We start from the raw sequence: 15,415 nt of genomic DNA on the forward strand, positions 1-15,415 counted from the left end.
TGAAAGTAGTGAAGGTGAAAATGTAAAAAACTAAATATTTGCTTTTTTCATTTATGTTCTGGCCATGTTTTAGTACTTTTTTTTACAAAAGAATGTGGGAGTTGGGAACAAGCCACCCATGCATGTTGCTGAAGATGAGGCCTCTTCCAGGAGACAGTTTGACAAGATCCTTGGTTAGCCATCGTGTTTGCAAACTCTAGATTCTTAGGTTCTAACAAAAAACTAAATATTTGCAGACATTTTTCACAGAAAACAACAGAAATTAGAATGGTTCAGAAACATGCCAATTTATTTTTTTTGGCACAATGACACGTAAATAAAAACACCTGTTTCAATCCTATAAAACAATTATAAGGGTGAATAACTGAATAACTATTTGTTCTGATAAGTATTTGCAAAACGTTTTACTTGTTTGCAGTATGTGTTAAACAAGAATGAAGACGGGATAAATTTCCTGAATGTTTCTACAGCAAACAAGGATAATTATTAAACACTGACATTAATATCAATTTCACTCATTTTTTTTTTTAATTATGTCCAATAAGCCTGCGTAGGCCAAATATTCCACAAGCTCTTCCCTTAGGATAACGTTCTTGGGTGGACAATTTCAGGTTCCTTTGCTTTTCCATCACTATTAACTTGAATTCCACACTTTCCACTGTGTACTTCTTTCTATGTCTTTTGACTTGGACAGTCATTAGCTGACTCTGGTTGCTTTGGCACATCGTAATTTGCAATCACATTCACATTATGACACAATAATGTGGTTGCATAAGTGAGATAAAAAGGTGGCAACAGTGCTTTCATTGGTAATAAGGCCATTACATGATTTTTTTTTTATGAAAAGCCCTACACCAAACCCAAAAATGTCTTTAAATCACACTTCTGGATTCTTCTGGCTTGTTCTCCTCTGCCCCAGTACTGCCGGATTAGATGGTATATTTTGAAATACAAGACTACACACAATGGTGCTAGAGTTTATTCGCGATAACTACCCTAACTGAACATACACAAGAATAAAACCCAAGAGTGCAGTAAGAAACAGACTATGCTTTTAACATCAAAGGCAATGCCTTCCTCCAATTTCATTTTTGTGTCACCTGACAAGGCATCTAAAAGTACATCCCTCTGAGGCCTTACCTCCTGCGATAAGAAGGGAATAACTTGGGCACAAATAGCATTCAGTCTTTTCACAATTTCCGCCTGCAAGAAAGAAATGAGGCCCATTAGTGTCAGAATAAAATGCCTTTAAATATGCTTTTCATATATTTATTAAGTTTTCCAGATAAAATGTCCACAGTCTCACAGCAGCAGCTTGTAATTAGATTTGGCACAGAACGGAACTTGACAACCCAGTTGTGTATTGTTCTCCTGCTGTAACTAATTTAATTTCTTTACTTTAAACCTAATATTTATTGCATAAACTGGCATCACCATGGTTTCAGTTTTAAGAAATGGGGATTTCATTTTCTGGGATACTATTTTATTTTCTAATGTTTATTTATTAATTTGCAAATTTTCCTTTAAAAAATAATATTTCAGGTTCTAAGGGTAGGTGTGTTTACTGAAGGGCAGTAAGAGCTTAAAAGGGCAAAACATTATAAGAATATATTGTAATCATATTTTAAGTAAAATAGCAAGCGGTTTCCCCAGATATCATTCACAATTTGATCAGTAAACAAACAGTTGAAATGAAATTTAAAATCTTAAACACAGCATGATAAGTGTACTCATAAAAGTATCTGCTGTAGACAATAATTCACAATGTCAGTCAGTGTCAAAGTTTCTAAGGAAATGTCATTAAAGTTTAATTTTGTTACTGTAAACTTTTATACTAGATTATGTTATATAATAACTAAAATGCTTCTTACTGGCTTTGTAACAAACACTGCAAGTAAAAATGTAATTGAGACTGCAGTGCACCTACAATGTTTAACATGAGTGGTTAATTGTTCAGGTGTGATTGAAACTTAGGACACACACTACTACAACTTTGCTTCTATGGGAAAAAAAAACAACCATTAATCATTAAACAACATCTAATTAACAATGTCAGCAATACATATCCAAACAATGATTGTTCTACACTCCCCCCCCCCCCTCTAATTTAGAAAAGGATATCCATAAATCATGACTCAAGCATACATATAGATAAAAATTGACTGAAGTAGGTTTAAAAGACATAGCATATTGAACTTACAAATGTTTCTTGTTTCTAGCAAATCTAAAACTGGATTCCTTAGGTATGAAAGAATCAGATTACAGAATCAATGAATTTTTCATGGACACACTAATTAGGAGGGGACAAAGGATCCGCTATTTAATAAAATTAGGCAGACAATTCCTCTTTTTCAGAGCCTAGGTTGCCTCAGAAACACCACTTCGACTCAGGCTATCATCTAATTTTGACCCCCTTTTTTCACAGCTACATAGACATCTTCAAAAAGATCAAGTTGTAAAAAAATAAAATACCGTTTTTTCACCTTAAATGAAGACTAAATATAATGGCTATGAGCCCAAACGTTTTTCTCTCTACATGGCCATTAAAGGATGTAGGTTATTGCTGTTGTCACCATTGATATTTGTCATTGTAATGTAATTAGGGGTCTAAAATGATGCATTACAGCCCTCGGCGCGGCTTTTATTAAAATCTTTTCTTCTGCTCAGTGAACCGCAACCTGAGATCTGATGAGAAGCAGACAGACAGCTTAAGGGTGAGGAGCAGATTCATCAAAGATGTATTTTTCAGCTTTGGAAAAAAAAAGAGGAACAAACAGGGGGATAAAGAGAGAAAAGATGCCACACAGCGCATTTGAATTTCATTCAGCCACTTGAAATTCTGATGGCGTCTGATGAATCTAGCTTAGACAATAGATCTCAAACTTGTGAATCACGTGGTTCCAATAAGGCTTTCTAATCTGCCATCGGCTGGTTGAACCAGCAATGTTACCAACACTGATGCCTGGAGTAAAACACAGAGGCTAAAGGGGTTATGGAGACAGCCCCCACCCCCTTACTCCCCCCTTCTCTCATTTTTTTTAAATAAATATACACTGGGGTACTGGTACTGGTTGGAGGTAATTAGTATTTTTAGAGCAGTTAAAGTGATTTGGAAGCTTCTTAAAAATTAATACCGTCAGCAGCTCCAACAACAGCCTAATAAAAAGGGTCATTTGTTCCAGCTGAAACGAAGAGGGCCAGAGTACTTTGCTCAGCCTCCTATTCAGAAAACAACAGAAAATCCTGGCTCTGCTGTCATTTCATTTCCTGTACAAGGGTGTAAATAATACTAACACATAAGAGCTTTTTAAGGGAATAATTTTCCTCCAAACACCTATCAGAAGTGTCTGTGGTCATCCTAGGGCTATAAGCAACAGCGCATTTATTTTCCATCCCTTCTGCTTTCTTCCTGTCAAAGGATTGTCTGTTTTTATTTTCTCCTGTGTCCATTAAAACAGGTCACTCCTGCACATAGATCAGCAGCCCTTATAAAATTTGCTGGAATACCACAAATGTACAGCAACTTCCCACTTAGTATGACAAAATAAACATTTATCTAAACGTCTAATACCGAAGGTAGATTTGGATTCCTTTCCAACCTAATGCTATTGGTTATTTTGATCAGTAGAATTAACTGCATTAAGATCATAATACACTATTTTATTCCAGACAGAGTAATTGCATCTACAGAAAAAACAAACAAAAAATCCAACTTAGTGAGTAATTTCAATTTAGGTTTGAAAGAATCCAGACTTTTGGATGCTGTAAGATAAAATAAAAATTTGTCTACACAGTTTTGTTTGGATTCTGACAAATCCCAAATTAGGAAATCTGAAAAATACTGCTCATGGTGAATTAAAAATAAAGTGACTGACTTATTTTATGTTACAAACTAATCGTAAGTTCTTGTGAAAGAGTCACAGGTATTGTATTTCTCAGAGGTATACGCTAAATTTCTTTGTTGTTTTTATTTGCTTTGTTTTGTTTTCTCTCAATCAATAAATAACAGACACCAAGATCCCTATAACATAATGTGCCTTCTTCAAATTTTCACTGCCCAAGTCATTTGTATCCATGCAACTTCATACATATTTTAAGTATAGGATAGTAGTATACAGAATGTCAAAACTACTGCACTCTTATGTGTTAAATTACTGGTTACCACTCATTAAAAAATTTAGAGACATCCAGAGTGCAGTTAATATACACACAAGGAATTTTGACATGAAAACCTCAAAAGGAAATAGTACTGAAATAATACCTTGATATTTGAATCATGGCCCTTATACCTTCTGAAAATATTTTGATGTCCCAATACACTCATCGTGTATTTAGAAAGCAACACTATTAGTACTTGATTGGCAATAAAATTTAGGAATGTTTCCCTCCTGTTGTAGCTGGGAGATTTAAACAATTGCAGTTTTTTTTAAATATCTGAGGAACATGCAAGAAAAGCCCACATTCCATTTTTATCGTTAAACCACATCCACATTCCAACATAACTAAAATAAGCATAAATTGTGCATCAATAGGCCTAAGCTGCTTTTGCTTGAGAGAAGTGTCAACCAAGTTTATCAACAAAGCACTAACGAGCATCCTCTAATTAGGCCTGCGCATACTTAATAGCAATGCCAGAACAGGATCTCATTTTTTGTTTGTGAACTACATGCTACATTATGCATTGTTTTGTGAAGTGGCAATGCAATCTTCAAATTTAGAATTTCACAGAAGAGATTCAAATTAATGTTGCTCTATAACTCGGAGATAATGAGCTCCATATCTGACTACAGAAAATTGATTGGGATAGAGATGAAACCTCAGCAATAATTATTCCAACTTGCAACCCTTGTGCAGCCCAGATGTACAATGTTTTCTAAACACAATCACTTTTTTGTTGGAAGGAATAATTATAAGATGTGACAGTGCCAGAATACATTTAATTACTCTATGATGCTTATTAATTCTGTTGCAACACACATCCGTTAAATGGAAAACAGGACCCCAATATTCCCTCCCTACCAGCGCAGGATTTCTGAGTGCCAAGGTATTAGCCAATTGTAAATTAGACTTGTCTCTCCATAGTTATATAAACAGCACTTGGCAAAAACCCCTTTTGTGTGCACCAAACCTTATGTGTAAGATAATGTATTAACTCTCATTTGGAATCTTAAAATACAAGAGAATAGTTGTCCCTTATATTGTCTCATAACACATTTATAATAACACAGATTTGGAAAGTTTTATCAATAAAATATATTTTTCACTTCCCCTTATGTTTCCAAAATAGGGATGCATTAAAGCAGAGGGCTTATAAACTCATGAGAAAAAATCAAATCAAAACAGCGTTAAATGTATTCTTTATATGAAAACACCATCTATACTATAAGGGAAAATTTACGTATAAATAGATTCATAAACACATTCTACATTTACTGTATATAGAGACTAAACATGAACTACAAGAAAGGAAGAAAGGATATTCACCTTTGTACAGATCTCCATAAACATTTAAACGAGCCACTTTGTCGTTTTACTTCTAAAATATTTACATTTCTTCAATATCTTAAGCAAAATGTCAATGTAAAGATACATTATTATTTCATCGTAAGGCTGCTCATACGCAGCACCCATTCTAACACCAAACTTAATATACATTTGCTCCCCTTTCTGCATGTTCACATTCCTCTCAACATACGCCCTTACAATTGGTTACATCCACAACAAATCCTCACTGTTTCTGCTTCACTTGATTTCCATTCTCAACTGATCTCTGTATAAAGCAAAACTCTCATTACCCAGCAACATCAATCTTTGAATCGAGGCCCAAGTGCAAAATTAGTGTAGTTACTTATTCAGCACAAGAGAGTACATACAGCAAGCACATCAGGAAGACTAATATCAGAGTCTGTGTAAGCAGTATATCAGGAAGGCTGGATTTTCAGAATCCAATTTACTAATATACTTAACAGCTTCTGTGTTGCTTCTACATCCAGATAAGTCTCAGTTCTGGGACAGAGCTTGCTGCCCTTGAGTGCCATATCACTCTTGTTATGAAGGCCTCTGACAGATCACATTGCAAGTAATCAAGGACAAACTATGATATAAGAGAGATGTTTTTCTCCATTACCCCATTAATTTCAAATCTACAATAATAAAGAAAAAAGGTGTTTTTGTATTCACCCTATTAGGAAACTGAGATTTTTACCAATTTCCTAATTACATTTTTGACATTAAGTCCTATATTATTACCTATTTTTTAAATAAGCAATTACTCATTGCAAGTATATGCTGTGTCTCTTCTAATTTAACAGCACCCTTTGGAAACTTCATGTGTAGAGCACTATAGGAAAAGCAACTTTTCAAAATCAAGCGAAATCCGATAAACAGATATTATACACATGTACAATGAATTGACTATTAACAGAGGAATCTTTAGCAAGAATTTTGGCATTTTTGGAAAATAAATCCATATAAGGGGTACAAAATTAATACATGTTAATTACAGGATCACTGTACAGTACATCTACACTAACAACAATAATCACAGTAACTAAGATTATTTTCAAAGAGTGATTCAGTAACTGCTCAATAATTCTGGATCTTTGTAGAGATGGCGTTTCAATGTTTAAAGAACATTTTATTTAAAAGTTTGCCACCTTTGACAAACGGCATTTTGAAATGTAAATGGCACATCCAAAATCTTTATAATGTACAATGTTTAGGGGATAAGAGGTGAAATGATAGACTGTTCTTTACAAATACATGTTGAATAAATGCATAAACTCGTTCCAGATCTAGAATTTAACTGCAGCCCTGTATCCATATTCTTAAGGTCTTCAACCTGCAGAGGTAGAGCAGCACGACAGTGGGACCACAAAGCCTGCGCTGTGAAATTGCAGTAAAACAGTAATTCACCAAGTCAGAAGATGTTAATTAGTTACTGGTTGCAAGTTGTCAAGGCACCCTGGAGTGTAAAACATTTGTTCAAAAGCCATTTGAACAGGAAAAAACAACTCTCGGTCCCCTGGTTATTTAAATAATCATCTTGAATAACCGATATATAAAATTTCAGCACCGGTTCAAAGAACACTGACAGCATCAAGCCTGGCTCTGTCTCAATTTTCATATGTAGTCAGATCTTCTCATCTTGTGCTTTTTTTTAAATAAATCTCATGAACTAAAGAACACTTAGCCGTTCTATACCAGGAAGACATAAAATACATCTGAAAAATAGTCGGAAAACACACAAAAATGGCAGTGTATGAAATTGCCCATCTCACTGCAATAACTTCAGGAAAAGTACAGTATCTGAAAAAAATTCAAACCTAATTAGGGACTGAAAGCAGATTAATTTGTTTTAATTTTATAAAAGCATAACATCACTTCATGAAGTATTTAAATTTCTAAATACTTTGAGGATCTCGTTTGTCAGCGGGTTTAACAAATTCCCTCATTTTAAGCAACCATTCCACATTTGGCCAGTGTTGAAGTGGAGGGGCTTCATTTCAAACTATAACTGCATATTTTAAATGAAGTTAAACTATTTAAAAAACTATTCAAAATCTGTCAAATACTCTGTTACCTGTAATAACCAATGAGAGTTTGGGGATCTAGAAAAAATATATATTTAATAATAAAAAATACTATAAAATCACCTCAAGTCCATTTCACAAAAGCACTAAGCCTCATCTCTTATTAAACATGCATGATGTTCGCAGCAAGTAAAACATTTTTGTCACACAGAGGGTAAAAAAAACTGTCACAAAATGGTAATGTACTGCATTAAACATTTTTTTAGATTGCTCTGCACTTGGGAAATTAAATGAAGTGAGAATGGCAGTTTTACAAGCATGACTTGAAAAACTGCTCTTGACCATTTATCTATTGGGACACTTCTCCCTAGTTGAATTGTGTGCAGAAGCTCAATATACATTGAGTAAACATGCCTAGGACATGAACAGAAGTAAAGTGTAAAACACAACAGGAAATTTCCTGCAAGTATATAACTGTTACCTGATGGATTTTCTTCCCTGGTGACTGAAACGCTAAAATGGCCACAAAATTCCCCTAGAAAGACGCCTTTGGATTAGTCATCTTGTGCTGCATCCTGTTCCTTCCCATTTCAAACATCAAATCTTTTTTTCACAAGCTAAAAAAAACACAGAAGACTATACTTTTCGCATTTCTTCGGGGTGTCTGTATGACAGACATCTAAACCACAGCTCTGCACAAGCTGTATTTTTGGAGCTGATGCTTAAAGCCACTAAACATTGTGATCAAGTATGTGGTTTACCAAAGCTATACAGAATGGTCTCTAAACGCTAGCTTCGTTCTTTGACCATTTTACTCACATTTTACTGTGGGTACTGCCCTGCGTGTTCAATGGGTCCTGTGGGTGGAGAGAGTGCTTCTAAAAGCTGAATAATAAATGATTAGCTATCATGAAGACTATGCCATAATCCCTTAAACAAATCTAATCCCAGAGCAAAACCATTGGAATGTGGCAGCTGTCTACATTTCTGCATGCTGCGTTGTAAGTTTGCTGTTGTAAAAGCGATTATATTTTTCTGGTTGGTTTAAGCTATTTGCAATAACAGTTGGAATGTGCATACTTGTGTATTTATGTTTACATAAATAAATGTGACTGTGTGTATCATAAGAAGAGGTGATTGGATTTCATAAATCCAGATTAGGTTTAAGCACCTCTGTAACCCTGTAAAGTACTCAGTGCACTCTGAATGACAAATATACACTACAGTAGCAAACCTATTAGGAGAGAAGGACAAAGTAGCATACTAAGTATTTTATGAAGCTAAAACAAATCAAACATTTAAATGTAACTCTGCAATGCAAAGATCAAGGTAACTAAATATATAAGATTTATAACAGGACTAAAAAGTAAAAAACTGGGAAGAGCTGAAAATTAAAGTTTCTTTTCAATCAGCTGATGTTCCTTCGGGTCCTGCCTACTCTGTAATGTCCACTGATAAAGTAGGGTGAGGCACTATATGTTCTGAAGCTACTACACCAAGATCTGCACTCCAGTAGATGTCTGCTAACAATCCTACAATTAAAAAAAAGGCCAATCAGCACTTTAGACAGTGAAAACCGCTAACCTGCCTTATACATCTTACAAGAGCCACAAATACACTTTGTGGGCAGAATCAAGCCTATACTGTATATAAACTGGTAAAATACAATTTACTGACTCAGTGATTTGAGGTTACTACTTCAAACTGTTCTTCTTCAGCCCCCTTCATATCCCCTGAACAATTATATTGTGAGGACGCACCTCATTCTTCTCTCGTCTGCCCTTCGTACACATAAATGTTGCAAACTTCAATGTGCATTTACAAGAAATCTTTCGATACGGGAGCAATCCCCATCAGCCATTATTAAAACACATTACATGATGAACATCTTTTCATTGGCCATTAATCAATTGGGTAAAAGTCTTTCACCCTTGGAATACAAAATGCATAAATACATGCAAGCACGCACTATAATCAATCACTTCCATTTCGACTTGCTCGAGCTCTGAAGCACTTATTTTATTACCTCTCAGTACTTAATTATTCTAAGCTTCCTCAATACAAGGCAGCCTTGATTTCACTTATTTACACATTAACTCTGCCCTTCTTTTGGCAAATCCAGTCTATTCCCAGTACCACGTAGGGCCTTTTATCTGCCCTGGACAGCATTTTCTCAAATAGATGAAGTAGATGCCGATTGATTTGCTGTCGAGCGTGGTAAATTAATAGCAACAAATTGCTGAGGGCCTCCATCTCACTGCTCCACCATGCTTCGGCAGTTTTGCTTTATTTGCTCCATGATGGGCAGCAGTCAGGCCTCTTCAAGTCAATTTCTTCTTAACAACCTGCAATACGTTTCAATAGTGAAAATAGAGCCGTTCCTTGTAAGTCAAAAATCAATACTCCTATTGCCCTTAGAAAATGCTAAACAAGCAGTATTGGCAATCCACTTGGTACTAGAGGGTATCAGATATAATGCAAATCCATACTGCTTTCCTCCTCGTAGTTATTACAGTTTGCTAAAAGGGTTCCTAATGCCATTTATCATCATTTACGATCGACTGGTAGAGCTATGTCTATGATATCCCATCAGCCAGCCGGGCCCTTTCATTTCTATTCAATTAATATTTCAGCAACTCTGCTGTTGCCCGAGTCTAGTACTGAAATTTACATTAGTCTGAATGGAGCATTTCACTGAGGCAGAGCAAAACAATTAAATTTAAGGTTATGTTGCCTGCTGCTACAAAAGTATGAGAGGCATGCAAAATTTAAAGAAATAGTCTTGATTGTGACAATCCTACATAAAAAAAACCATACACAGATATCCAAGAAAGGCTGCCCTTTTGCATTCTTTGCCAGAGTAAATGATTTCATTTAATTTCGTGGCACTCTATAAAGATTCACTTTGACTGGTAATGGCTGTGTTGCCCTTGTCATTTGTGAATCATTTCACTTAGCCTTACAAAACCTCTTTTCTGTTTTGTTTTTTCCAGAACACTCAGACAAAATATATTGATGAATATATACAAATACTTAAATATAATTTGACCACCAGCTGATTAATACAATATTAATTGGTTAGTTTGCCAAGTCACAGCCTTGACTCTACAGCAGAACCGATTTGTTTCAAGCAAAAAAAATGGTGGAAAAATACTCCAGCTCTGGGCAGAAAGGGGAAACTAGAGCTTTTACCAGAGAAACGTTCATTCAAGTTTTAAATTTCAGGGACACCAGTTACTACCAAACCTCTAAACATCAAAAGCAACCTCCCTGCACCACCCCCCTTCTCAGAGACACAAATCTAATAAGTGAATAAGCCTAACTTGATCTACACAACTAGACCCAATAGTGCCGCAGGGCAATCTCCCTGTATTAATGCCTGTTTCCCATTACAAGGGCAGCCAAACAGTACAGGAACTGAGGTTGCCTGCCTAAGAAAACAAATAAAGACAGATATGCCTCTGTGCTTAAAAGGATCTGAGTTTTAAAGTCTGTGTATGTGTGCGAAAGAGGGGCACTGCCAAAACTGACTGGAATTTCAGAATGTGATAAACCACCAAAGGGATTTTTGGAAATGACTTACACTTAAGCAATCTGAACGCTGGCCAACTTCAACTACAAAATTGTCAAAAGAACTCTAAGAAACATGTAATATCAAAATTCAAAGCAAACATATGCCAAGGCTGACAAGCTGTGGTCACCTTAACAAGGCATATTAACTGCAATAATATGTTACTCAAAATGACCCGATGGTCTTTATAATCAGTGAATAACTAATACACATCATTTGCCCGAAGTATTTATTTTAATGCACTCCTAAAAAGTGTCTTGGTTAAATAATGGCTGGAAGTTTATAAGTGGTGACATGCCTCTTTTAGGACTATCCCCTGCTTTTACTTTTGAATGCTGTAACGTTTGTACATTTACATACAAGTTGCTGAAAAACCTCATTAGATTATATTTAGAAAAATACTGAGAGTGGTATGCTCATTAGAGCCACATGGATGCACGCAACTGACACCAACAAGTTTTTAGGTTTGTAACATTTCTAATTAATATATGGAAAAGTAGATTTGTGTAAAACAATACTCATTAAGTCCTGAAAATCCTTATATTCTTAGACAGAAAAAAAGAACAAACTGATGAACTAATGTTCAAACACTGATAATACCATGGAGCTTAAAAACATATCAAAATCTAAAACAAATGTCAACACAAAAGCAAATAAAAAAGTCATCTTCAAACACTTGCACAATTCCTGGTTCACTGCACAGAAAGAGTTAAAAAGTTAAGAAATTAAAAACATGTTCACAAATATTTGTTCTGTGGATGACAAAGGTCAGCAGTTGTTTTTAAAGTTATGCCCCAGAGAATGTTAGATGGTCATGTGGAAACCTCTTCATTTTCACATCTGGGAAAAGAGTCCTATAGCTGCTTCACCACTGCTCATTACCATGAGATGATCTTGTGCTTGAACTAATGACCATTCGACTGTAATTAATCTGATCTTCATTACCTGCCTCTATGTCCATTTTTGTGTTAAGTAAAAGTACAATTTCCTGATACAGCTGATGTAAGTAATGCCAACAGTTGTCACAAGTACACCAGCAAGCAGCTTGTGAAACATCACGAAAAACACAGGATTTTCAAATCCCTGAAATGCTGTAAGAATTCACAATTGGCACCTACATACAAAATGACAGTGAGATGACGACAGGGAAAAATGTTCTAGTGTACTGATGGAATGAATGCTATTAATTCTGGAGTTGATCACAACAAAATTAGCTCGCTGTACAAGAAGGATATCAAGTCTCCAAATCAGTGTTTTCAAGTGCAGTTCCTATCTGCTAGAACACCTCATAACGTAAGCTATTTTGAACACTTCTTGAAGAAATGACGGTGGGCAGTCAAGCTATTTAGCCATATTCTGCTACGTTAAAATACATAAATATTAACAAAAACATACCTGTTTGTGCATTTCTATGTTCAGTCCATATGACATCTCATAGTACTGTAAAAGAAATTCATGTTTAAGCAAAAAAAAAGTAACTGGAATTTTTTATTCACTATAAAAATATTCACTTTTGATATTTAGTACATTGTCTTGATATATGACAAACTCAACCGGCGGAAATAAGAAATCCAACACATTAGGGAACACCTAAGAGAGACAGGACAATCGTGTCCAATGAGATCTTCCCTTTACACGACATACATCTGTCAAAACACAAATACTTGCTTCGTAACCTCAAACAAGAACTCCAGCGCGCTCACACAAATTAACCACGTGAATAATTTGTGACGCCGTTTACTCACCATGACGTAATGTCGCTGCATTTCAGTTTTCTCACTGGCAAGCTTTTCGCACTCCAGTTTCAGACTATATGGAAAATAAAACAAAACATTTAAAAGATAAACTAAGTATATATGACATCTTATGACGATAAATGTCCTAAGCCTTTACTTCACAAGTAATGGGAACCGTATTGTATTGCACGAGGATAGTCGGTGCTTAGCTACTCGATAAGAGGATTTACTGTACCTCCCGCGTTCGTCCCACCCACCAACAAACAACCCCCCTCCTTCCAAACATGAATATGAAAAAGAACAAACATTTAATAATAGCGTTTTAAATAAAGGGGAATGTAAAAATAGAAGGTAAATCGATACAGTTATGACAAGTTATTTGACGCTGACCAGATGATTCGACACAACTCTTGCGTCTGAAAAGAGTTCTCCGAGGACTCGAAGCTTTTGAGGACGGAGCGAAATATCGAACGATTCAAATGAGTATTGTGTAATAAACGTGTAACTTTCAATGACAGTTAAATAAGGAATATAATATAGCAGAGAAGGGGGAAGGCAGACTGTCTTAAAATGTTTTTTTTTTTTAAAGTGTGTTACATGACTGATGAGAAACACGGTTTTATTCGGTTGGGATGTAATGGGCGATGCAGTAACAAGCAACAGACCACACAGTGTCAGCCTGCATTACAGAATGATCCCGGGTCAAACTGGTTTCAAAAGGGTTAGTTCTATTAAAGATTCATCATGTGAAATAATTTAGAAAACAACAGACTGGACAAAATTAACTTAATAGAACGTTAAGAAATGCAGAGCACTATCGGAGCGAAATGCAAGGAGGATTAATCCTTACCTTTAAAAAAAGAAAGAAAGAAAGAAACGGACCATAAAATAAACGAAGTTTACCTGTGGTACTGAGCCTGTAAAAACTGAAACTCTTCTTTGATCCTGTCACAGGATTCCGATATGGTGAATTTAAAGGGCTGCGCAGGTTGGTGGGGAGCCTGGAATTAAAAGCGCAACAAGAGAGTAAATGAACAGATAAATACAACTAAAAATTTTAAAAACCACGTAAAACCGAATACGACATTGTACAGTCCGCCATAACAAATGCTATTTATGCAAAACGTCGCTGAACACCGTGCAAAACAGCAGTGCTTCACATACACAGACCTTACGACTGGTTTCCCTGTGTGCACCACAAACCAGAAAGGTTACCAACAACTAAAGACGGCAATAAACACTCGTGTCTGAGAGTCCTTCTGGGGCAAAATATGCTGTAGCTGGACTTTCTCGCCGTTTACTTGTTTGGAGTTGATCATCCATGCGATTATTGTTGCACAAATCAAAGCTGCTGTGGAAAATCACATTCAAATACATTTCTAATCGCTTTTCCGTAGTCAGCGCTGAGACTCAACAATGTAGCGATTGTCCTGTGCGGAAACTGATACAAACTGATTACGCGTGGATACCAACAGCAGGAGAGATGGGGGTTTTTTTTGCGCTTGGATTTTATATACTTACTGGGTGCCGTGCCTGAGGGTACATCTTGCTCAGATCTCGAATCATCAAAATGGTATTTAATCCTTCCACAATATTCGAAGATGGAAAGGCTACAACTTATGCCGTGTACATATATTTGATGGCGCTCACTCACACTCCGCTCTCTCCGTGCAAAGTGCCGTTTCCTCTACGCCTCATGCAATGCCACTTTGTATCCAACTGTATCCCTTCGCAAAGAGTGTTCCAACATTCCCATGTGTTTTCACGGATTTTTTAAAACATATAACAGGAAGTACACTCGCTTCCCATGTAAATTCGACAGGTTTCTGTCAATAATTCAGAACTCCCAAGCGCTTTCTTCTCGCGGCGATAAAAAAAACTCAAAATTCCGACTGGAATCCAGTTTTTAATGTGTGGAAATTCACCTTCGCGTGACAAAAGAGCATTCCATTTATCTTCCAAAAGATTTTATTTCAGCTTTAGCAAATAGATTTTTTTTCCACCACTTCGAATAATTTTGGTTTTAATTTGCAGTCTGTTTTCTCGAAGGTATACTTCTTGTTTAAAAAAGAAACTGAATATTTTTTTTATAATTGATCATTGATTGCCATTTTACACATTTATGAAAAGCATATAGATCCCAGAGACTTGAGAAGAAACGTCTGCAAAGTACTCCCGTTACAGCTCTAACAACAAGCCTTCTGTAGTGACTTCTTTGACCAAATTTAGAAGCAGCGAGTCATTAGAATTCTGATATATATTCACAACAAACAGCAATGGGACCCATTGGCTTCTGGGTAATGTAGTCTCTGGGCAGGTTCCATCCTGAGATTTTCAAAGCAAGTCCATCTTTCCTTTAACTACATTTTCCTTATGGCTTCGCGAACAGTCCCAAGGCGAGGCAGCGGGCTTCGAGGCGGAGCAACTATAGAAGACAGCCAATCATCGTAGAAGGGTAGTATTGGTCTTGCCCACCTCGAACGTCTGTCACTACCTTCACAACCAATCATGAGTCCGAGGTGGTCTTTCAGGCTGGACCCCACGTGGGGAAATGACGTGTGGAGAAAAAATATCCA

The 15,415-nt window shown here is 36.2% G+C and overlaps 1 protein-coding gene across 2 annotated transcripts in view; it reads right to left on the bottom strand.

Moving 5' to 3' along the window:
* Window positions 1–14,968, bottom strand: part of LOC148837471 (transducin-like enhancer protein 4) — an 87,919-nt gene extending 72,951 nt beyond the window's left edge. Inside the window, exons 1-5 of one of the 2 annotated variants that reach the window (XM_088911473.1) lie at window positions 14,361–14,968; window positions 13,743–13,840; window positions 12,849–12,912; window positions 12,499–12,543; window positions 1,141–1,203 (exon numbers count right to left, since the gene is read on the bottom strand). In XM_088911473.1, coding sequence (XP_088767599.1) covers window positions 1,141–1,203; window positions 12,499–12,543; window positions 12,849–12,912; window positions 13,743–13,840; window positions 14,361–14,405 — 315 coding nt within the window. In that variant the 5' untranslated portion in view covers window positions 14,406–14,968. The remainder of the gene's footprint in view (window positions 1–1,140; window positions 1,204–12,498; window positions 12,544–12,848; window positions 12,913–13,742; window positions 13,841–14,360) is intronic. The other variant, XM_088911472.1, reaches the window with a different exon arrangement.
* Window positions 14,969–15,415: the final 447 nt, after the last annotated feature.

The sequence above is a fragment of the Atractosteus spatula genome, chromosome 3 (genome assembly GCF_055471065.1).
Source record: "Atractosteus spatula isolate fAtrSpa1 chromosome 3, fAtrSpa1.hap1, whole genome shotgun sequence".
NCBI classification, from domain to species: Eukaryota; Metazoa; Chordata; class Actinopteri; order Semionotiformes; family Lepisosteidae; genus Atractosteus; species Atractosteus spatula.